The sequence below is a fragment of the Vulpes vulpes genome, chromosome 4 (assembly GCF_048418805.1).
Source record: "Vulpes vulpes isolate BD-2025 chromosome 4, VulVul3, whole genome shotgun sequence".
NCBI lineage: Eukaryota > Metazoa > Chordata > Mammalia > Carnivora > Canidae > Vulpes > Vulpes vulpes.
In genome coordinates, this window is record NC_132783.1 from 42,725,968 (window position 1) to 42,750,406 (window position 24,439).

General features: G+C 36.9%; 1 protein-coding gene across 8 annotated transcripts in view; it reads left to right on the plus strand.

Annotated features, from left to right (window-relative positions):
- PPP3CA (protein phosphatase 3 catalytic subunit alpha) overlaps positions 1-24,439 on the plus strand; it is a 309,334-nt gene that overhangs the window by 141,818 nt on the left and 143,077 nt on the right. For 7 of the 8 annotated variants that reach the window (XM_072755567.1, XM_072755569.1, XM_025983828.2 and 4 more), the window contains one exon: positions 8,067-8,267. The exons of the other annotated variant lie outside the window; for it this stretch is intronic. In XM_072755567.1, coding sequence (XP_072611668.1) covers positions 8,159-8,267 — 109 coding nt within the window. In that variant the 5' untranslated portion in view covers positions 8,067-8,158. The remainder of the gene's footprint in view (positions 1-8,066; positions 8,268-24,439) is intronic. 8 annotated transcript variants of the gene reach the window in all.

A 24,439-nucleotide genomic window follows, 5' to 3' on the forward strand; every position in this document is an offset into this window, starting at 1 on the left:
CTGATTATATATTTTTTAATTAAAAAAATTATATAGAGTATACTCTTATAAAATGACACATCTTCAATTTTATTTTTTAAAATTTTCAAGTAATTTAACTTAATATTTAAATTAAAATATTTAATATTAAATTAGAATTTGTAATTTAATCTTGATAGTCAATATCATATATTAAAACCCAGCAAGTATAATTTTGTTTTAATCATGTATATGTATAAAGTAATTTTTGATTGGCATGGCCACCATGTTAAGCACTGGACTTGGGCATTTAACTTTTTTATTTTAACAACAAAAAATCAGATTTTATTTAAGCTTTTCAGTAATGCTGAACTGTTTTGAAATTCTTAAAATATAACTTCCGTCAAATCGTTTCTCATGTTGAATCATTATTACATAATTTATTATGTAAGCCAGTTGCAATTTTTCTAGTAATTAAATGAACTAACCAGAATATCAAAACTTCAAAGGAGTTTTGTGATAGAATTATCATACATGTGGAAGGGTAATAGAATGTCACCCATCCCTGTGTCCTTGAGTCCTTAGACTTAAGAATGCAGTGTCCAGAGAACAAGAATAACTGTACATAGGAAGGATAAAGAGTAGCTATGTATCAATAAGCCTATTTAAATGGAAAGTATTTTGAAATTCAGGTAATAAAAAAAGCTCTGAACTGTTAAGGTACTCATTTTCACTAATTAATTATTAAATCTCTTGGAGTTAGAACAATAAATCTTTCAATTAATTAGTGTCCAATCTTTATTAAAGAATTGCTTGTAGCACATTTCAGATTTAACTTCAAAAATGCTATGTATAATAAAAATTATGTAAGCCAGTGGAGAAAAAGATGGGTTATTTTAATAAATTCTTCGAGTATCATACCGCCCTTTTCTTAACACTTTGGGGATGTTATATAAAATACCAGTGTGTTATATTTGCATGGAAACATTCAGGAAAACCAAATGGAGTATTCAATTTGCTAGTGAAATGATCAGGACACATCCTGTGTCTAAAACTGAATATATTTTAAGGCTCAAAATCTGGGTGGTAGTTTCAGAGGAGGAGGGTAGGAGGTCTTTGCTCTAAGGATGGAGGAGCTCATCATAACTGTAGGGAAAAAAAAATGAGTAATAAATTGGGGTTTTATTTACAGATTTAGATTTACTGTGAATATTTTTTCTTTTTTTTTTCTTTTTTTTAGTTTAAATGCGATCGAATGTTTCTATTTACAAGATTAATATTCAACCACACTTGATATGGGCAAGCATATTTTAATTTGACAGACATTAATATCTAAAATGAAAGCCAGATATTTTCAAACAAACAAGTGATGAATGTCCACAGGAGTAGCATAAGTAGGGCCCTAGTAAATAAATTCCTACAGTGTTTCTTAGAGGCTAGCTGTGGTTAATTTTTAAGCTGTCTCTCCTAGACAACATGGTTTGTATGTCTTTGCATATAGACATTATGTGCATGGATGAACATATATCCCTGTACTGAAAGAATTTTTTAAACCCATAAGAATATAAGCCAAACCTAATTGTCCAATGTTAGAACCCAAGTAGAATTTAGTGAAAAGTCAACAGTACTTCCATTCACTTATCTCTTCACTGTTTATTCAGAAGCAGGATCAGTTTTCAGAATAATTTTATTTACTGACATAGGAATTACTTTTGTGTAGCTGGCATATAGTATCTTAAAATTAGCATATTATATTTTTCATTACTTACCTTAAAGGCAGAACATCATCTTCTGGAGTCACCTAAAAAATTGAGATATTTATTATATACTTTAGATGGCAGAAAGGTGTGTTTGTACCTAAAGCTTTTTTATAGAGGAATCCAAGCATGAGCTTTAAGTAGATAGACATTTTTTTCCCCTTACTAATTGCATTGTCTTCCATTTTCTTTAAATTTTGCTATTCAGAGTTGCAGTTTCATGCTTTTCCAGGTATTTCAAGCAAAGACTAATTGTATATATATTATATACATATATATCACATGGTAATCTCCTCAGAGTCTAGATCTGTTAATATTTGTTTTCTCTTGCGCACTTCTTCGTGGTCCTCCTCACTGCCTCACATTTAATACAATGCATAGTGGGTGCTTTCTAGGTGCATGATGATTGATTGATTGGTTGATTGGTTGAATGATATGGTTTGATTAGAATAGTAGTTAGTGACATATACAAATGTCCATGAGGGAAAAATGAAGTGCCAGCTTATGGAAGTCACTCAGAATGTATTTTAAATTATGTGTGTGTTTTAATTTTTTTTTTTATTAATTTATTTGGCAGAGAGAGTGAGAGAGAAAGAGAGCACAAACAGAGAGAGTGGTAGAAGCAGAGGGAAAAGCAGACTCTGCTGTGCAGGGAGGCTGATGTGAGGCTTAGTCCCAGGACCCTGGGATCATGAGCTGAGCCAAAGGCAGATGCTTAACCCACTGAGCCACCCAGATGCCCCTTAAGTTGATTTATGATGTAATATCCTTAAGATGTTCTCTTAACATGCTCCAACGTAAGTATCTTAGACAGCCTTGGTGTAGACAGTGTCAACATGAAATATGGGACAAGCACTGTTTCTGTACACATTCTGATTACAGAGAAGGATGGGATAAACGTGTCTGGACTTGCAAAGACAATGCATCTGCTATGGTTGATTGACATTGTGGAACATGTTTAGGGAGTGGGAATTAAGTTGCCTGGTATTTTATATGTCCTTCCTTATGGTATAGATTAGCGAATCTTAATCTGGACTTCACATCAATTTATCCTGGGTTTTAAAAGTGTGTCACTGCCCTGATCCTTTCCTAGACAAGTTAGATCAGAATTTCTAGAGGTTGCACCTCAGCATTATTTATCTTTAAAAGGGATTCTAACGTGCTGTCAGTTTTGAGACATCTTTGTATGCCTGTTTTGTATCTTTCAAGTTTTTTGTAGAAGCTGAAGATGAAAAAGAAGAAAGATTCCAGAATATACTTTCTACTCTCCCTATTCTCATTTCCTTTTTGAGAAGGATGCATCATGGTCCAGTAATAATCTAGTACAAACTATTTATGAAATTTTAAATGTTCTAGTATCCATTTTAAAAAATAAAGAGGAATAGGTGAAATTAATTTTAATAAATCTTATTTAGCCCAATATATCCTAAATCTTATTTCAATATGTAATCAACATAAAAAGATTAATGAGATATTTTGCTTTTTTTTTCTTGTATCAAATGTTCTAAGTCCATTGTACATTGTAGGCTTGCAGCCCATCTCAGTTTGGACCACCCACTTTTCAAGTGTTCAGCAGTCCTATGTTGCTAGTCAGTTGGACAGAGCAGATTTAGAGGGTAAGATGCTCAAATACAAACCAGGAGACCTAAAATTTAATGTTGGTTTTGCCAATGACTAATCCTGTGATCCTGAACAATCCATTTATCTTCTCCCTGGACTTCAGTTCCTTCTTATTTAATATGAGAGTGTCAGGAGTCTAAATTGAGAGAGTTCTAATTTTCTCCCAAAGAACCCCAGGATTTTGTGAGCATGCTCTGACATTCATCATAGGGAAGAAGAGAGGCAAGTGAGCTGCTTTCGGATCTTTTTTCTTTGGATATACTTGAGGTGCAAATTTTTTTTCTTTCTGAGTAAAAAAAAATTAAAGCAAAACAAAGGTTTGCAAAAAACCCCCTAGGCTAAGTGTTTTCTTCATTCGTGCTTCTTTTTTTGTCAGCATTCATAAGACTATTCCAGAAAGAGGTCAGGCAGCAGGTATGCTCAGATTTGAGGAATCTTTAGATTCCTCTGATCTACCTAGATTCCTAGATCTACCTCTGAGTAAAAGCAGATGACTTTTGGCTATTGAGGCACATAGCGGTCATTTAAAACTGATTTAGCCCAAATCACAGGAGGAGACCCCTTGACTCTTTCAGAGGTATGGTCCCCATTGTCAGCCAGAACCCGGAGCCAGGGAATCCCTGGGTGGCTCAGCGGTTTAGCGCCTGCCTTCGGCCCAGGGCGTGATCCTGGAGTCTGGGGATTGAGTCCCATATAGGGCTTCCTGCATGGAGCCTGCTTCTCCCTCTGCCTGTGTCTCTGCCTCTCTCTGTCTCTGTCTCTGTCTCTCTCTCTCTCTGTGTGTCTCTCATGAATAAATAAATAAAATCTTAAAAAAAAAAAAAAAGAAAGAAAAGAAAAAAAAACAGAACCCAGAGCTAGAATTACTCTGGCTCCTGGGCTGACTTGGAATGTGTTTCTCTCTGATGGATGAGTAATTGACAACTGCAGTAATAATTATATAGATGCCAATATCGGATACATGTGATTTTAGTTCCCAGATTAGTAACCTTTCTCTGTATCAAGTAGATGAACTCTCTGGTGGTGTCAACAAATAGTAAATAAAAACACAAGGTCTTATCTTATTCATTGGAAATCCGGCTCTGCCAGACTTCCACAGTCAATGACATGGGAACTCTATCCTGGTCCAGTATATTGCCTTTAGAGCTGTCAGTATGATTTATGTTTGTAGTAAGTTGAGGACATATTTATCCAAAATTTTAGCTACTTTGAGGAAAAAAGAGTGACATTGAATGACAGTTGTAAAGTAGAGAAAGCTGAGAGGGTTTATCTCTACTTTCAGGATACTTCTAAGTACATTATTACAACACCATAGTCCATACTTAGGAGGCAATTATAAGAAAATTGTTTTTGGAAGAGTCAGCCAAATACCAACAGATATTTCTAAATTTTATTAGCATGCACAAACTTAACTACTTCAGTCCTGGCATGCTCATGTAGCAATGAAAGCAGCTTGTAATACTTAAAGCAATGGAGGGGAGGGAAAATCCAATTTCATTATATCAAATGTAGCCATTTTTACGAGTTAATGAAAGACATGTTTTCTATATACATTGTATTTTCGCTCCATATTTGGTACACGTCTGTATGTAGAATTCTAGGTGAGCAGAGGAAGCAAATAAATGTGACCTTTGTAAGGCTTATGAAGCCAGAGGGTAGGGTGCACAGGCACACAAATATTAGCCCACTCTTATTTTTGTCCCAGAAAACTTTTCTCTGGCTTACAGCATCTGTGCATTCCAACTTCGGCATCATCACTTGCGCATCTTGGTTCCCTGGGGGCCTTACCATCTGTTTAACCGGTTAAAGGGCCCCATCTCACCAGTGTCCGTATCATCCAGCTGGAACTAGAGCCTTCTGGTTGGCCTTTTTCCTCTCTTTTTGCTTCTGTTTATTTGGAACCAACTCCTCTATGTCAGAGCAGGTGGCTTCACCTTAGCCAGTTACCTAGGATTAGCAATTACTGGAAGGTAAAAGATTGGCATCAAAGAGGAAACATCTGTTACTGCAGTGATCTTGGCGTTGGAGAGAGCCTAGGGACTTGGAGAAAGTATAATTCATGAAGGTAATGCCTCTCTGGGTGCTCTCCTTTTGCCTCTCAACCTTCTTAAATGCTTTAGGTCTTTCAGGTTTAACCCTTTGACCTTTCCTTTTTTTTTTTTCTTAAGATTTTATTTATTTATTCATCAGAGACACACAGAGAGAGAGGCAGAGACATAGGCAGAGGGAGAAGCAGGCTCCCTGCAGGGAACCTGATGCAAGACTCTATTCCAGGACCCCAGGATCACAACCCAAACCAAAGGCAGACTCAACCATTGAGCCACCCAGGAGCTCCCTTTGATCTTTCCTAAGTTTAATGAGGCCATCTAGTTCATGGATGGCAGAGACCCCTGCTTTTATATGCCTGACAGTAAACCAGCCTTCTACCCTCTGTGCTCCTATGATTCTTGCCTGACAGTTTTTCAGAGTCACTTAAACGTTCACAGTTGTCCAACTCTCATCTCATCTTAGGAAATCACCAAAAAAAAAAAAAAAAAAAAAAAAAAAAAAATCAGATCTTTGCACTACCTTCCTTTAGAAGTTTCTTCCTTTCCCTTCCCCAACCTGTGTCTGGGGGATTTTGAGAAGTTACCAGGTAAGATATTTTCTAATTTCAAACCAAACATAAAGACCCATGTAAAAAAAAAATGTGGCCAAAATGAACAAAATTATGCCCAAATGCCTAACGACCTAAATTCCTCTTTTTTCCTGCTTCTTGTTTAATTCTTGCACTTGCTCTTATAGTACTCTGCTTTGGCATTACATCTTTTGTGTTTTAATTTACATCATGGTTTTGTATTATCTATCTGTTCTACTAAAAGCTGCCCAAAGTAATTTTTGAAAATAAAAGCAGTCTTTGTAAGAAACACCTCTCAGTATTTGTTAGAATTGCAGTTCTAAAAAATGATCTGCTCATGACTTTACAGTTATTAGACACTGTCTTAAGTACTTTTTGAGAAGCAGTGTAGTATAGTTGTTGACACAGGTATTTGGGCATCGCACTGCTGGAGTTTATACTCGCTGGGTCAACATATAAATTGATAGGTGATTGTCTTGGGCAAAGTGCTTAATAAGTTTAAGCTTCATGTTTCTCCCCCACAGTTGTGCTGTGAGGACTAAGAACATTGATATGTAAACACATGTACATATGTCTTACTCATCTTACAGCTTTACTGTTGTGTCTGACTTTATTACCCAAACAATACTTGGCATAAAGTAAACACTCTATAAATGTTAATTACAGATATTACTATGTACTTTAGTTATTATAACAGTGCTCAGATAGATGTAATCCCCAATCTACAGGTGAGGTAACTGAAACCAAAAGAGGTTATTTGACTTGCCCAAGGTCATAAAACTGGTGAGCATACAAAGCCAGGCTTGCACCCAGGCTCATCTGACCACAAAAGCCTCATGCCACTTCATTTTGGCAGCAGAGTTAAATAGACATGCTGGGGGTATTAAGATAATCAAGTTGCATCCATTAGCACAGGTTCACTTCCTGATTTTTCTTTTCTTTTAAGTACTTATGATTTCTCTTGGATAGCAATCTATGCTATTAGATTACACAGAATTTCTTGCTATAGCTCTACTGTAAATCTTGCTTCTTTGAGAGACACTTTTAGCAAGTTAGGGGGCTAGGTTTATTCCTTAAAATTAAGTGTTCTTAAAAAAGGAACTGTCATATGGAGATGTTCTTATGCATATGGCATAATGCACATGGCAAATGAAAATTTCATGAAACTGTGTATGGTCCTTCTAGATATTTCTGATAGATATGAGTTGTTCCATTATTCCAGTAATGAATCTTTGTGTAAAATAGATAATGACTTACCCTCACTGAAGGGGCTTATGGTCCATTTATCAGAAATTTGACCTTTATGATACCATCTCTAACCATGGACCTTTGGATATCTTGGCACATTGTAGAAGTTCAGTGAATGTCCTTCAGCTGAATGAGTGAACAAATGTACTCACAAATGTAAAGAATGATGGTAGCTACAAGAGAGCTTCTTACTGTTATATTATTAGGGTGTGGGTGAAAGAAAGAATGATTGGTTCTGGTTCTGAGTGGTAAGTTGAGTTTGTCATATCATACTCCTAAATATCTTTGTCTCTTCCCTGACACCATATTGTCCTTTACTGTTCTCAGGATGTTCCTTTGTTATATGTACACACGAATCCTGATTTCCTGTTTAATATTCAGTGTATTTTTGCCTTTTTTGCTCTCAGATTCCTGCTGTCTTCTTAAACAGTGAGTCCGTCAGTTTACTCAGAGGTGTGACTTTAGTTAAAGGAGTAAATCTGGTCTGGCAGACCTTTTTCCAGTGGAGAAACATCTTCTCGCGAGTTAGTTATGGTTGGATGTATACAAACTGTTTTCTTTTGTTGAATTGATTATTGCCTAACAAATATCTCTCTCTCTCTTTTTTCTTTATTCTCTTAATCAGGATCTTCTAGATGTAAGAGATAGGTATTGGGTGAATAAGAAACGTAAATTTCCTTTCAGCAATCAAATTACATCTAGAATCAAAAAAAAGAAGGCAGTCTTTACTTCTGGATAGCCCTTGATTTTATTTTAATGTGGGAACTTTTAAAATACTAGGTCATTAGTGATAGAGATATTTAGTGATTATTATTCAATTTTAGTTGGGTTTGGCTAATGTAGTGATTTGACTTTTCCTTTTTCAGCTGTCCCATTTCCTCCAAGTCACCGGCTTACAGCAAAAGAAGTGTTTGATAACGATGGGAAACCTCGTGTGGATATCTTAAAGGCACATCTCATGAAGGAGGGCAGGCTGGAAGAGAGTGTTGCATTGAGAATAATAACAGAGGGGGCTTCAATTCTCCGACAGGAAAAAAATTTGCTGGATATTGATGCACCAGTCACAGGTAAGTCCTGAGGATGGAGATTCCCACTTGTACCCATGCTTTGTTGTTAACATCAAATCAGAAATTCCTAGATACCAGTGAGTCTTCAAATACCTTTTTCATCTTCAAATACCTCTTTCACTGTCAAATCTGTACATTAAGGACTCTAAAACTGTTATACACATATAACAATATTTTTTATTTCACATATTGAATATCTATAAGATTGTGATGCTGTAAAAAGTGTACAACTCTGAGGTGATGAAGATACTCTGAAGTAATACTTTGCTTTGGAAGTGATCGTGTTTGTTGGTAGAAATACTAACTGGCACAGAGGACACAAAACATTCATTGTGGGGAGGATTGGACAAGTTACACTGAGACTTTCACAGTGGTTAAGTGACTGAGGTAAAGCAGTGGTTCTCAAAATGTCCCCAGACTAGCTTTATCATCTCATTCTTTGGAATTTTGTTAAAATGTAAATTCTTAGCCCTTCCCTGAATGACTGAATCATGTTCCCTGGGGAGAGGCCACGTCTGTTTCATCAAGTCCTCTAGGAGATTCCAATGCACATTCAGGTTTGTGAACCACTGAAGTTTAGTTAGAGGCCAAATTTCTGCCTTCCTATAGTATTTTGTGCCTAGAAAATGTCTTCACTTTGAGGTTTTTTCCTGTTACTTCTTATAGGCGGATATATATTTCGCATAAGTGTAACTTCTCTTAGTCCATCAAAATTTAATCTTGTCCAAGAAAAATGTTGTAGAGGGTTAAATATTAGAGACTTTTGATCTATCCTTTGTGCAGTTTGCTAAACTTGTAGGTTTTCATTTTTTTGAGAAGCTGAAAAACATTTCTTTTCTCCTTTATTATTATCATTCTGGTAAAGGAAAAAGAATCAACAAAGAATATTGTCCTTTTCAAAATAAAGGGGATATTTTAAAATATTTCACATATGCTACTGATTGCTTCTGTCTTGTTACTTACATGATTGGCCTTCAAAGGTATATTTGAGTGTTACTATTAAGAGAAAAAGCAGCTCTCTAGAATACCAGACCAGACCTTCCTTGGTCAAAATATCTCTAATGGTTCTTATTCCAAAGAAATTGACCTTCTTGGTGTTTTATTTTTGGTTGGCAATACAATTTTTCTTGTTTGTAATTCAGTAAATAATAATAATTATAATGAATGTGTTTGGGCCCAGGCAACAGGAGAAATTAGCTCTAGTGGTGTTAACTCAGTTTTGGCCAGTGGTAAGCAAGTCAAGCCATGGATTTACTCTGTATATATCACTGTGAACCCCATTTTCCATGTGTTAAAATGAAGTCATGCTTTATTATCTCCAACTCATAGATACTGTGAAAAAAACAAGACAAAACACATGTGAACATGCTTTAATTTCTTAGATAATAAAATACTAAATATTTTTAGTATTTAAATACTACTTTGGAAGCCACCAGCAAAAAACAAGCAAACAAACAAAACAAAACCAAAAACCTATTTTAGTGATGCCTGGGTGGCTCAGCAGTTGAGTGTCTGCCTTTGGCTCAGGGTGTGATCCTGGAGTCCTAGGATTGAGTCCCACATCAGGGGAACAGGTGCATAGAACCTGCTTCTACCCTCTGCCTATGTCTCTGCCTCTTTCTCTCTGTCTCCCTCTTTCTCTGTCTCTGTGTCTCTCATGAATAAATAAATAAAATCTTAAAAAACAAAACAAAAACCTACTTTAAAAATTGACTATAAATTCCATTTATAAATTAATGGTAAAATACTGGATTTAAATGACATCTTTATCATTAAGCTTATTTGTTTTTGTTAAGAATGAATGGCTTGATATTTTGAGTTTTTCTTTACTTCACATGATAATGTGTGACTTGCAATGAAGAATTCATGGTAAGTTCACTAATGAGCCCAGTAGGTGGTAATGGAGGTGATAATTATAACTTAAAGAGACATGTAAAATATATATTTAGGGCAATGTATTTCCTGGGATGCAGTCAGCTCCTCTGTTTGATTGTTCTTCTCTAAGAACACATAGAAAAGATTCTGAAAGAGTCAGGCTTAGGATGTTTTACCCCAGAAATCTGGAGTCCATGGACTAATTGCCCCCATGTTCAATACTGATCACACTTGGTTCTTTCTAGTGAGATACCAGCTGACAGTTTGGCAAAGTTTGGGATGTAGCTCTGAAGAGACTTTGGAAATCAGGACCCAATTACGCATAGCTTTCCTGGTGGAGAAAAATCCAAAGCCTTTTAGATAGTGACAGAAGCAGCTATGGAGACATCACAGAATATGTAGCACTAGTGAAATATAATCCAAGCAGGAAAAACCTTTCTCTAGAGGAGTGTTTATATTTCATAACAAAGGCAGGATCCCAACGAACCTCTAGTAGATTCCATTGTAGTGATCTCTTTTCCTCTTTTCTGGGAATATAGGGGTATGGAATCATAGTGACAAAGGGGATAGAAAAAAAATACTTTAACATTTGAGTAAAAGGGAAAAAGAAAAAAACTTTTTGCATGTAATTCAGCAGAAAGTTAAATTTATAGCTTCATATCCCAATTCATGAGTTTCTAAGCAAAAGCTGAAACATGCAGAAATGGAAAATGAAAGCAGTATACACTGATCAGAGCATATTACAATTCCTTTTATTTCAGGATACTTCCTATAGGAATCTGAACCAGCAGTGTCATGTGTATGTGTATGTATCTATATATGTATGTATGTATTTATTTATTTTGAGAGAGAGAGAGAGAGAAGGAGAGAGAGAGAGACACCAGGCAGGGAGGGGGGGGGGAGAAGGAGAGAGACAATCCCAAGCAGACTCCCTGCTGAGTATGGAGCCTGACAGGATCCAGGGCTCCATCTCAACCCTGACATCATGACCTGAGCCAAAATCAAGAGTTGGAGGCTTAACCAGCTGAGCTACACAATGCCCCATGGATTTTTAAATTTAAAATATCTGCTGCTTAAATGACTGAATCAGTAAGGTTGTACTTTTATTACTGATACTGAGGTATGCAATAAAAGGTATAGTTTACACTTAAAAATCTTCAGCATAGAGTATTCTTTATGTAGTTCAGAACTCCACAGTTAGGAAAGATGGAAAACTTAATTCAGAGGAGAAGGAAGAAGAGGAAGAAGAAAGAAATAGAAGAAGAAGGGGAGAAGAAAAATAATATAGATATATTATTTTACATAATATTCAAATTATATATAGATATATAAATATACAAATGAGAATAATGGGTATAATATACAAATGCGAACCTGTGAAAAAGACTAAGAGGAAAGAAGCAAGGACTTTTAATGTAGCAGGAAAAGCCTGAAGCCTGACAACATGGTGGTATTCAAGTGGTATTAGAAATATGTGAGATGGACGACTAGGTGGCTCAGTGCTTGAGTGTCTGTGTTTGGCTTAAGTTGTGATCCCGGGGTCTTGGAATCGAGTTCTGCATTAGGCTCCTTGCGGGGAGCCTGCTTCTCCCTTTACCTGCATCTCTGCCTCTCTCTCTGTGTCTCTCATGAATAATAAATAAATAAAATCTTAAAAAAAAAAAGAAAAAGTAAAGAAATAAGTGAGATTTCTGAAAATGTTGAAGCAAGTGAGTCCTGGCAGAAACTGACCAGCAACTTATGTGGAATTCACCTTTAAGAGAAATAGATATATAAACTTTCAGAATGAAACAAATGGCAAATATTTTGTAATTATATACAAAAGCCTTCCCCTCCTTTCCCTCTAGTCTTCCCCACTCCTAATTTTTATTCATAAAAATGTTTTACTCACAAATGTTTAGAAAAAATTCATGCTAACATCAGTTCTATGGTTTGCCCCCACTTTGAGAAAAAACCTAGAAATTAGTATTCTAGTTTTCTGAAATCTGGACATCATCGCATTCCTTAGCAGGTCTTTAATGTTTAAATGTACAAAGCTGCTCAAATCACCTTCCCCAGGTAAAGTGTTTATAAAGTAGTAAAAGGTTTATATTTTTTAGGATCTTCTTTGCCCTTCAAATTTGGTACATTTTATTTTGGGGAAGAAGAACCAGGAAGCTGTCCAGTCCCAACCTGGCCCTTTGAATGTGTCCCTGTGGAGGAGATTAAGGACTGTGCACCATGTCCTCCTGGAGGTGTGTTTAGGTAAACCAGTAACCTTCTCCAGAAGAGTAGAGGTGAAAATTTTAGGTAAACCAATAACCTTCTCCAGGAGAGTAGAGGTGAAAATTGTGGAAAATGTTCCACAATCAAAACAATGGAGGTATGAGGTATATTTTGCCCTTTTCTGTAAAGTAATTTGCCTGATTAGAATAGTGGCTCTTGGGCAGCCCGGTGGCTCAGCGATTTAGCGCCGCCTTTGGCCCAGGGCATGATCCTGGAGACCTGGGATCAAGTCCCATGTTGGGCTCCCTGCATGGAGCCTGCCTCTCCCTCTGCCTGTGTCTCTGCCTCTCTCTCTCTCTCTCTCTCTCTTTCTCTCTCTCTATGTGTCTCTCATGAATAAATAAATAAAATATTAAAAAAAAAAAGAATAGTGGCTCTTCCAGAGATTTGATGTGAAAAATGTGTTTCTTTGTTGAAGCAAAGTATTTCCCTCCTTTGATTCTTTTTTGGAAATCAGTTGAATTTATCTTTGTTTACTTATAACATACAAAGGAACATTAAAACATGCAGCCAGATATCAATGTAGCAACTTGCTATGGACTGAATATTCGTGCCCCCCTACCCCACCTCAGTATTCAAGTGTGGATGCACTAATCCCCTATATGACGGCATTTGGAGGTGGGCCTTGGAGAAGTAACTAGGTTTAGATGAGTTTTTGAGAGTGGAGCCCCAAAAATGGGATTAGTGCTTGTGTGAATAGAGAAAGAAATGAGAGCTCTCTCTCCATCCTCCACCTGAGGGTACAGTAAGAAGGTGGCCATCCAAAAACTGAAATAGAGTCCTCATCAAACACTGAATATATGCCAGAACCTTGATCTTGGACTTTCCAGCCTCCAGAACTGTGAGAAATGTTTGTTAAATGTACTCATCTATAGCATTCTGTTGAAGCAACCAGAACTAAGATACAGTTCCTTTTGGGAAATCAATGTAATGAATACTTATTAACATTTACCTTGTACAGGTGGTGTGGGTTATACACAGATGAATAAGATCTGGTCTCTGCTCTCTGAAGCCTCAGAAAAGAATAAGGACAACAGATATTTTGGCCAAAGAGATGTACATCAAACTATTGATTAAGGGGACGCTTGAGTGGCTCAGTGGTTGAGTGTCTGCCTTCCACTCAGGGTGTGATCCTGAGGTCCTGGGATGGAATCCCATCCATATCAGGCGCCCTTCAGGGAGCCTGCTTCTCCCTCTGCCTATGTCTCTGTCTCTCTCTGTGTCTTTCATAAATAAATAAATAAAATCTTAAAAACCTATTGATTAAATTACAAGGTGTAATCTAGATTTATTCAAGCAAATTAAGAAGTATCCAAATAGCTATATCGAATTTAAACCCACAAGCTTTCCTATCTTCTAAATGGCTAAGAGTTTCCTGACAGTGCTCACTGATCATTATTTTCTATCTTTGAGTGCAAGAAACTATTAAATAGCTGAGATCGTAGCTGTCTATATTAGGGATTGAGAACCCCTTTAGAAGTTTAGGAACTGTGGATGATAAGCACAAAGGTGGAGTCCTTGGCCAGAATACTCAAGGTCTAGTCAGAGAGTCAGACACAAAAACAGATCATTTCTATATAATTTGTTAAGAACTGTAATGAAGGCACCTATGAACTTAGTGTGGGAACTCAGAAAAAGGAATGCAGGGAAGCCAAGAAAGTTTTGACAGATTTCGTGGTATTTGAACTGGATCCCATCTGAGAAGTAAAATTTTACTATGTGAAGGATATTCTCAGCAGAGACAACAGCATGTTAAAGGCACCATTGTTTTTTGTTTTCGTTTTTGTTTTTGTAAAGTGGTAAGACATGGTTTTGGAGGTTTGCTGTGGGAAGCCAGGGTCTCAGAAGGGTGTGAGGGGCGAGGGGGTGAGGGGTGAGTCTCATTACATTGAGACTGAGGTTGGAAGGTCCGGGTTGGATTGGAGTCTTTCACAGGCAGCACTGAAACATTCCCATATTGTTCTACAGCCACTGGAGAGTCTAAGGGTCTTTGATCAGGGAGTTACATAATCAAGTCTGTGACTAGAATCACATCCTGGAAGAGCTGAGTGGAATGGAATGGGAAGGAATTCTTGGAAGACACTTTGGTTAGGAACGTCTCACACTCTCCCAAGGAAGCCAAGATGATGCCTTTGGCAGGATAGGAGATTTGGATATGGTTTTGATTACAGGTCTTTTAAAAAATGACAGTTAATACTAATCTTAAGCCATCCGATAGTTGATACATTTAAAAATCAGTGTCTACTAAAGACTTTTTGAATAGGGTAGTTTATGCAAGGACCTGATTTACTCCGTTTTTCCTTGAAGTTTTCATACTTTACTGTTTTCTCTTTGACTTAGCAGAGAACGTTCTCCTCATTTACAAAGCAAAAGCAGACCAAAAGCTTAGGGTTTTGAATAGAGTGATTTAAAACTCATTTTCTGCTCTCTGGACAGAGGGGATCGGCCAGCATCAGTTGGGCAAACTGCTAATCTCTCGAGTTTGTCTGTTTCCTGCAGGGGGGGATTTGTCCCTGGGGCAGCAAAGGATTCCCTCAGTGGCTGTGCCTGCCATTTAGCATGTCAGGCAGTTGCCAGGAGAACCCTCTGGCTTTGTTCCTGGATGTGAGAGTGGACCAGTAGCCAAGTTTAAGGTCATGGCATTCCTTCCCTTACAGCAGCTGACGTCAATTAGGAGAATTCCCCATGCCTTTACTCTGGGGAGAGTTAAGTGGGAATAAGAATCCAGTGTCTTTGAGACCTAAAAGATCAGTGTTTATTCTCCTCATACTATCGTTTGTCACTATCAAAGCCTAACGTGGCCTTCGTTTATATGGGGATAAAATATTACCTCTGGGGCATTTTGCCCACTTAGATGGCAGTGGCCAAATCTCGAGGGCCTTCCCTTCAGCCAGAGGCCTATTTTGGTGCCCAGCCCACTGCTGGCAGTAAGCACATTTCAGCCCCAGCCTGTGGCAGTAGCACATCATTTTGAAGTCCTTATTCCCCTTAATTTTGACCCTTGATTAAAAAAAAAAAAAAGTATAATATTGATAAAATGTCACTGCATGAGAGCCAGAGTTCTTTCCCGTGAAGTATTTACCTCTCTGGTTTTGCGAGGTTGGTTTTAGGAAAACCATCTTAAACCAGAGAAAAGGGAGTCTCAGCTGTTTGAGTCAGTGTTTCTCAAAATTGAGCATGGATCCGAATCACCTGAAGGACTTTATAAAACACAGATTGCTGCATCTCACCCCCAGAGTTTCTGGTTTGATAGGTCTGGAGGTGGACCTGAGAATTTGAATTTCTAACAGCTTCCCAGGTGCCAATGATCCCCTTGATCTGGGACCACATTGTGAGAGCCACTGGCTTCAGTGACTGGTTTGAGGTGTCCTAGCTAGCCAGTAAGCTGAAAACCTTGTTTGGAACACGCATCTACATAAACTAATGCTTCCCTATAATACTCCATTATACACACTATTCTGCCTCTAAGATTTTTAAAAATCAGGCATTTTCACTTCATTTCATTAGAACTTGTTCTTGCTTATTACTGGGAAAAAACATGCTAAGAATGCTATTTAGGATGCTCAAGAAATAGAAAAAAATAAATTATTTTGGTTGCTGATTATATAATTGATCATATTTTAAATCAAAATGTATTGCTATAATACAAGAGGGCAAGACAGAACAATAGTGCTTAGCATATTCGGGGCACAGAATTTAGATAGTTTTTTTCTCAGTGAAAACAGTGAAAAACCTTCACAATATTTTTCTTTTATAAGCTAAGAGTTGACCATATAAAAAGCTATGGCTGGGACAGTTTAAAAAGGGAAAAATATGAAGACTGAGATCAAAAGTCTCTTTAAGTGAATTGTTTGGTAATGAATAGAGTGTGATATTAAAGAAGAGCTAAGCCATACCTTCAGCCCTTGAGTGTAATGCCAAGTCAGTAATAATCTATTGACATCAATAAACATGTAACACCATCCAGAGGAAACATTTGACAATCATTACAATTACATCATAATTACTATGAACAGATATTTTGCTTTAAGATTCAGAGTACTCGGTCCTTTTCAGTTTGCCATAAATGGGTACTTTTCACAAATAGTGTTTAGGCACCACTAGTAAGGAAATGCCTGTCGTCGTTTTCATAGAAAGATAAAAGTCTCTAAAACTATTAACCTTAAAATCTGAAAGTTACCACTTGGAGTGATAAATATTCTGATTGTTTTGGAAAAGGTTGAAATATATTAATATAATCAATATTACCATGGCTTGAAGAGAAGTAGTGTTTCAAATAATACTAGAATATCTCCCAGGAAAAATAAAGAACATCCTTCCTAGGTATCTCCAGAGAAAAATGTAGATGCTCTTCCTTATGTCTAGCCAGATTATATCCAGGTATCCAATCTCATCTCATGTTACATTTTCCCATTGAAGCATCCTTAATAATTTCAAACTCCATTGATTTTCTTTTCTTCTAAGTCAGTAATGTTTATAGGTTTTATTCTATTTTATTTTAAAAAATTTTATTTATTTATTCATGAGAGACACAGAGAGAGACAGAGACACAGGCAGAGGTAGGAGAAGCAGGCTCCTTGAAGGAGCCCGATGCAGAACTCAATCCTGGAACTCCAGGATCATGTCCTGAGCCGAAGGCTCAACCACTGAACCACCCAAGCATCCCTGTTTATAGGTTTTAAAGGACATTGCCAAATACTAGTCATAGACTGGTTCTGGTTTATGATGAAGTTTTTGTTGATCCAGAGTGAAATTATATTTTTCAATTTAGTAAGAATGCTTTCTTTTTGTATATGAAACTATGGTGATAGTAGATAGTAATTTTTTACAGCTTTTTGGTGAATGAATTAATGACTTATTTTGTTGTAAGGCTAATATTTATATTCTTGTTTTTTCCCAGTTACTGTCATAAACACTGTACTTTCTCTTAGTTTTTACATAACCCTGTGAAGGAAGTACTTTTATCAGCTCCATTTTACAAATGAAGAAACTAAAGCTCAGTGGAGTGTCAAATCTAAGTATACCCATCTAGAAGGTGCCAGAAGTGGCATTAAAGCCCAGACAGTCAACTGTGTCTATTTCTACTTTACTTGGGGACAGAAGCAGACTTCACAGGTCCATGGAATCATTAATTCTGGGAGTAATCATATAGCATGGCATTTAACAATATTGTCCTGATTTTTTTTAATTGTTTCATACTGCCATCCTATTAAATGTTAACATCTGAGGATATAGATTTTGTGTTATGGTTTTGTGGATGTTCTTCTGTTTCAAAATAAACTTAATGTAAATACACTGCTGATTTGCATAGTAGCAAATTATGAAAATAATATAATGGAAGCATACAGGCACCTCTAAAACAGAATGTATCATGTATGTGTGTGGTTATGTGTGTTTCCATGTGTGTCAGCATAATCATTTAAATGATCAGTTATGTTTTTATTCTGCTCTTTTCTCCTGAATAGCTATTTGCTTATTTGTGTCTTAAGTGGAGGATTTTAGACATACAAGATACTGGATAAATAAAATAGATGAACTTATCAGAAGTAGCTTCTTGCAGAAAAATCTGTGGTTTAATTAGTGCATGAGTAAGGGAAAAATAATTTTAAATTTTGAGGCAGCAGCTTGCCACTATTTAAAATTATTATCTTGGCATATAAAATGTATTATTTAAAATATTAAATACTTTCCTGCACACATTTTGACAATGTTAAGACATATTCCCAGAGAAGATCTTTAGATAGTTCAGTCCTGGCATGGCTTTTGTCTAAGGGCCAGATAGCTTATCCTTCTACTATTTTGATCAGCTCTCCACCAATGTCACTGAGAAAGCATTGTCTCATGAAATAATGTGAAAGTCCATGGAGAGGTTTGGGACATGAATCTATCTGTTGAAGAGGTAAACCCCCCCCCCCCCAAAAAAAAAAACCCCACAAATAAACCCACACAAAATACCCAAGAACTATCAAAAGTTCAATGCTCATTTTTAAATATTAAACACTGAAAAGGAAATGTTATATATATGTTTATTATTAAATGTCACATAGGTATTTATACTTATAAATATATAATATTTATACTATGTGTATATATATCTCCGAGAATAAATTACAAACTAGTAGTAAGTCTCCTTTATATTGTTTTTGTCACATGAAAATAATATTTCTCATAAAATGGGGATTGTAGAAATAGGATTTTGCAGATTATATGACAATAGAAAAAAACCCCAACAAATCAACCCCATATCCAGGGGGTAATCAAATCTTTTTCAGAGATTTTTATGAACATCGTGTTTAATATTCTGAACAAAATTTAAATTCCTCCTATCATTTGGTCACTTTTTTTACTTTAGTTTGATATGTAATATGCTTCTCTGTAATTTCTGTTCATAGTTGATATTGTGGTCCATGTATTCACTAGTTTTAGATATAGCAGAATTGTTTCATTCTGTTCCTTAAGATATTTGTTTGTTTGTTTTAAAGATTTTATATAATTATTCATGAGAGACAGAGAGAAAAATAGAGGCAGAGACACAGGCAGAGGGAGAAGCAGGCTCCATGCCGGGAGGCCGATGTGGGACTCGATTCCGAGACTCGATTCCAGGATCATGCCCTGGGCCAAAGACAGGCGCTAAACCGCTGAGCCACCTGGGTGACCCAAGATATTTAAGGTTTGGACACCAAGGCTTTTGAACTTCAACTTAATAAGGGTCATATGTAGCCAAAAAGAAACTTGACCTCTTTTGCTCTTTCCTTAAGCCTTTCTTAAATTTTTTTTCAAGATTTTATTTATTTATTCATGAGAGACAGACAGAGAGTGAGTGAGAGAGAGAGAGAGGCAGAGACACAGGCAGAGGGAGAAGCAGGCTCCATGCAGGGAGCCCAACATGGGACTCCATCCCCAGTCTCCAGGATCAGGCCCTGGGCTGAGGCAGCACTAAACCGCTGAGCCACCTGGGATGCCCTTAATTTCTTTTCTAATGCTGTCTTCTGAATTGTCCTCTTTCTTGTTTATAATGAACAAAGCCCTGTGAAAGAGTACAATTGGGGTTAATGGGTAGGACAATTGTAGATAAAAATTAATAAAATTATTAACCAAACTTTCTTTTTCTGTTATGGCTCTATTTGTAGTGTTTTGTTTTAATAAAAATTGATGTCAAGATCACTGTTTTATTTACAGTGTCTTTCTTTTCAGATTCAAATTCTTATATTCATGACAGTATTATTGTTGTGTTCTTTGGATTTTATGATTAATGACAGAGATTTTGATATTAAAAAATTGATTTGGAATGCATGAATTTGATTCCATTTCAGAAATGCAGTTGACAGTCACAATCTCTGCATGTGCTATTTGATTTGAGATGCCATCTGGTGGTATGCATTCGATACATCTAGTTGTGCTTTTCACTGCCATCAAAATCTTTATCCTTCCTTGTTTATGAAGGCGAATATTTGTTGAAATGACTTGCAAAGACGTTTGTTTCCATTTCAAACTAAGGGTTTTGTGCCTTACTTTCTGTTTTCTCAAACTAATATGCCTGTTTGCTTTGATCTTTATTAGCATAATCCGATTCTTTCTTAAAAAAACATTGACTTCAAAAATCAGGCTCCAGTTTCAGGAACTCCGTTTAGTTCACAGAAGTGTGTAGATATTCAGCATCTCCTTTAAGATCATGATTACATATATCTTTTTCATTTTATTTTTAAATGCTGAGTCTGATTGGGTATTTGGATTTCATATGATGAATAGTAGATTATCAGATAATCATAAACATGAAACAAACTATTCATTTAAAATTCTCCTCCTCATGTTTTAAACATTAAAGGCCAATTCCTTCAAAGGTGGACCTTAAGTTAATTTTAACTACTGCTTTCTTTGCCTTCTTCAAGAGATAAGCTGTTAATACTTATTAAATATATATCAAAGCTAGGTGACAATTTAGAAAGTTAATTGTCTGCATTATTGATATAAAATATCCATTCCACTTGAAAACCTGAAAAATATGAGTTTATAGTTGGTTTGGTTGGTTGGTTCTTTTGTTTTTTTGGGCTTTTCCAAATTATTTGTGGCTGGTTAGCTTAGCTTATTGAGGGTATAGCAGCAGTGAGGTGATTTATAGATTTTTTTCTCTCTGTGGGCTTCAGCATTCTCGGATTATATTCAAACTTCTGGTTCAGCCAGTTTATCTGGTGAAAAAGAGAGAGAGAGAAAATAGAAAGAATGGAATGAAAAGAGGTGAGAAAAGGAAGTGTGATTTAACCTCTGCTGTGCCAGTCATCTGAGGTACATCTAATGACAGTGCCATTGCCTAATGACCTTGAGGCAATAACTTTACTTTGACCCTGTGTGGTATCAGGGTTAAAAATCATGGATCCCTAGATTCATATTTTGGATCTACAATTTTCTAGGTATGTACCATTGGGCAGCTTGTTTCACACCTCTAAACCTCAGCTTCCTGATCTTTGAAGGCGTGAGGTGTTAATCTCATGCCTGTCACTCCTATAAAGTGAAATGCTGCAACCACAGCACTCAGACAGAGTTTCCGATTAATAGTAGCTGTGTTGTTATTATTGCTTTAACCGTTTTTGTCATGGCTGTTATTATTGTTATGTAGCTAATATTCCAGTCATCAATTCTCTTCCATTGTTTGGTGATTAGAAGTACAGAGAGCTTTTAACTGTGCACCTAAATATTATAGCAGACATCACACTTCTCCTTTTATGGATAAGTAAATACTGAGAGGGCTGTGGAATGAATGAGGGAGCAAACAGGTCCTCATACTGATGGCTTTCCACCACTCATCCTTTCTAAATTGCAAATGAGGCTTAATTTTAATTAAAGAAAAATAAATTTTGTATTCATGGACATTTTTCATGCAGTCAGTACCCCAGTTAGAAAGAGAGAATGATGGACCTGGCTGGCTCAGTCGGAAGAGCATGTGACTCTTGGTCTCAGGGTTATGATTTTGAGCCCCACATTGGCTGTAGAGATTACTAAAAAAAATAAATAAACCTTATTAAAAAAAGAGAGAATGAAATTTTTAAAAAACTGTGAAATGTAAGCTATTAAGATGTCTTTTAAAATCGGAAGTAGTTCAAATGTGGGAGGGGTGGGTCTTGCTCAGGCATCCCGTGTCGAGTGATAATTCTCCATATTTGACAGCTGAATATCATTCTGATGCAAACCCATTTTTATTTCAAATTTGAGTGGTTGAATTTTTAAATAATAGTTCATGGAACTACCAACAAATTATCTAGATTTTACATTTCCTAAGTAATGTGCAACTGTAGCTTGCTCTCTGACATTTATGTCAGTAAAATATGACTGGGATTGACAGTGATATTCTTGTTTTCTTCCATTGGCCACCCTAGAGCCAAAAATCACTGATAAATGGTATTTGTCTTATGTATAAGACAATGTATGCTACACATAAGACAAATACCATACATTGACATATTAAGATGGCTCAGATGTTTTTAAGGTTTTCATTTATTGGACATTTGCCCTGGTACAAGTGCTGTGCTAGATACATACATACAGTGATGTCCAATTACCAGGCATCAGGTTGCAAATCCTAAGATGGTTTAGAAAGTCTTGAGTGTTCCATTGTCTATAAATGTCTTTAGTACCCTCTAATACCTGTTTCCCTCATGATCTCTTTATTTTCTGTGACCTGTCTACAATGGCATTCTTTCTGTTCAGCACCTTTCAAGTCCTTGAACATGGCCACCTTCCTTTTCAATAAGAGAGTTGGCACATGCTGTTCCTTCTTTCTAGACTATCTCTCACCCCCATACATGCATCCAATAATCGTGAATAGTCAGATTTCAGCTTAAATGTCTCTTCATTAGTCTTCAGGGAAGCCTTCCCTGACTAACCTGGATAGTACCATGTACTTTTGCTTCAAAATACTTATCATAGCAATAATAATATTATTTGTGTGATCATTGGACAGGAGCTTTTTCTTTCTCACTAGACAATCAATTTCACACAGGCTGACCCCTTGTCTGCTATTGGCCACCATTTTATCCTTATCACATAGCAGAGTGACAACCTCATGGTAGACATTCATTAATATGTGTTAAATGAAACGATGCATGCGTTACCTCAGTTTATAAAGTTTATCATATTTCTTGTGACCACACATACCATGTGTTGATAACCATGTGTCAAAGAGAACCAGAGACAGACATCAATTAAAGTGGAAAAACAAAAAACAACAGATTTTATTACTAAACTATTGCAAAGGGGAAAAGAGACCAGTAGAGAGCTGAACTCAGTTCAGAATACAAGGACAAATGGGAATTCATAGCCAAACTGTGGGGCAGGGACGTCTGTGGATGGAAAATGACTAAGAAGAGATATTAAGGGTAGGGAGATTCTTGCTACCACTGGACAGGCAAACTCAAGATGGTCCAAAGGATGGAGCCTGGAGGAAAATAAGTCTCAGAGGAGCCCTTCTGAAGTTTGGCCCAAGAGAGACTCTTTGTCAGTCCCTTCTCTTATTCCAGAAGACTCATTCTTTTTCTCTCTCAACAACATAAGTCCATTTTGCATTCGGTCACCTTTTGTTCATTAAGGACCAACTAAATCATCTGTTGAGACTTGTTGACAGTTGCTTTACTTTGTAACCTGGAGACATTTAGTAAGAAAGATACCTATGAAAGTAAACAAAAAGGCAGAGATTAGAGGCTAAATCAACTATAGGCCCAGCTTTACAGGCCTTCATGGATTCACAAGAAGTCCTAGAACCTGCCATATTTCCTCAGTGGTGTCAGCACTATGGCAGGAATGCAAGAAATTTCTTCATTTGCCTCTGGAACCTTCCTGGTTATGACAAAGACATAAGTTAGCTTAGTGGGACAAAGTGCAGGCAGTCAGTTCCCTCCATATCCAGAATGATGCAGTCATAGAGGACCGTGTACTGAGTTTCTCATAATTAGATTCAAGGCCAGTAGTGATGTCCAGGAACAAGGTGAACTGCTTCAACAGTGAATAAGATGACTCTGATATTGAATCAAATTTCTTTAACCAGGCAAATGGATTCTTTCAGATGGTATCCAAAAGGTGACAAACCTTTTCCAGAAAAGTGCTGAGGTCATGGATGGAATTTAGGCCCAATTCTGTAGCTGTATTTTCTGAATCACCTCCCCAAGAACTGAGTTCACCTACAAGGAACCTGTGATGTCCTGGGCACCTCTTTGGTTTCCACAGTGAGAGAAGGGTGAGCTGGAAGGCGTGGGTCATCATTTTAGAGATAGTTCAAGAAAAGAAGAAAATCATGGAGGATTAACTATGATGAAGAGATTGGGAAAACTGGCAGGTTAGCGAGATCCAGTCCAGTTGGCTAGTGGCAGCCAATAGTGTTGGTTTCCACAGACAGAGTAAGGTAGGAACTAGTCAGGAGTCATAGAAATAATTATTAGCTGAGGGCAACTAGAAAATGCAAATTTTGAGGGTGGGGAAATGATTTGTCAGAGATGGTTCTGTATAGTTAGTTGGGTTGAGTCTGAATAATCAGGCCAGGAAGGCTAATGGGGACCTTTCCATTGAGATGAGGGATATTGGAGGGACCGGTAGCAGCTCGGGAGCCTTGTGATGCATTTAGTGATGGCTAGGTAATTGTAATGACAAATGTCCATTTCAAGAAAGGGACCGGTTGTAAAATCATGATGGAAACAGACATGACCCTTGCAAAGGGCGACTGGAATAGTTTTGGGAATTGACTCATGATGGATAATTGTCCATTTTAGAATGATGGAAAGAAAGGGAAGAAGGGTTATAACAGAGCAAGCATTATGATTGATCAAAGGCATCTGGGAAGAGTCAGATGTGCCCACTGGAAGGGGAGCAGCATACCAACAGTCTGTCCAGTAGAGGTCAATAGGACACCATGTGACTGTAGGTATCTGGTAGGATACACTATTTAAAGGGTCAGTAATCATCACGATTTTAAATAAAGTTTTGAAATATAAACATTAGGTTTCTTTTTGAGAAGATTTTGATTTTTCTCTTGAAGTAGGGCCTATTGG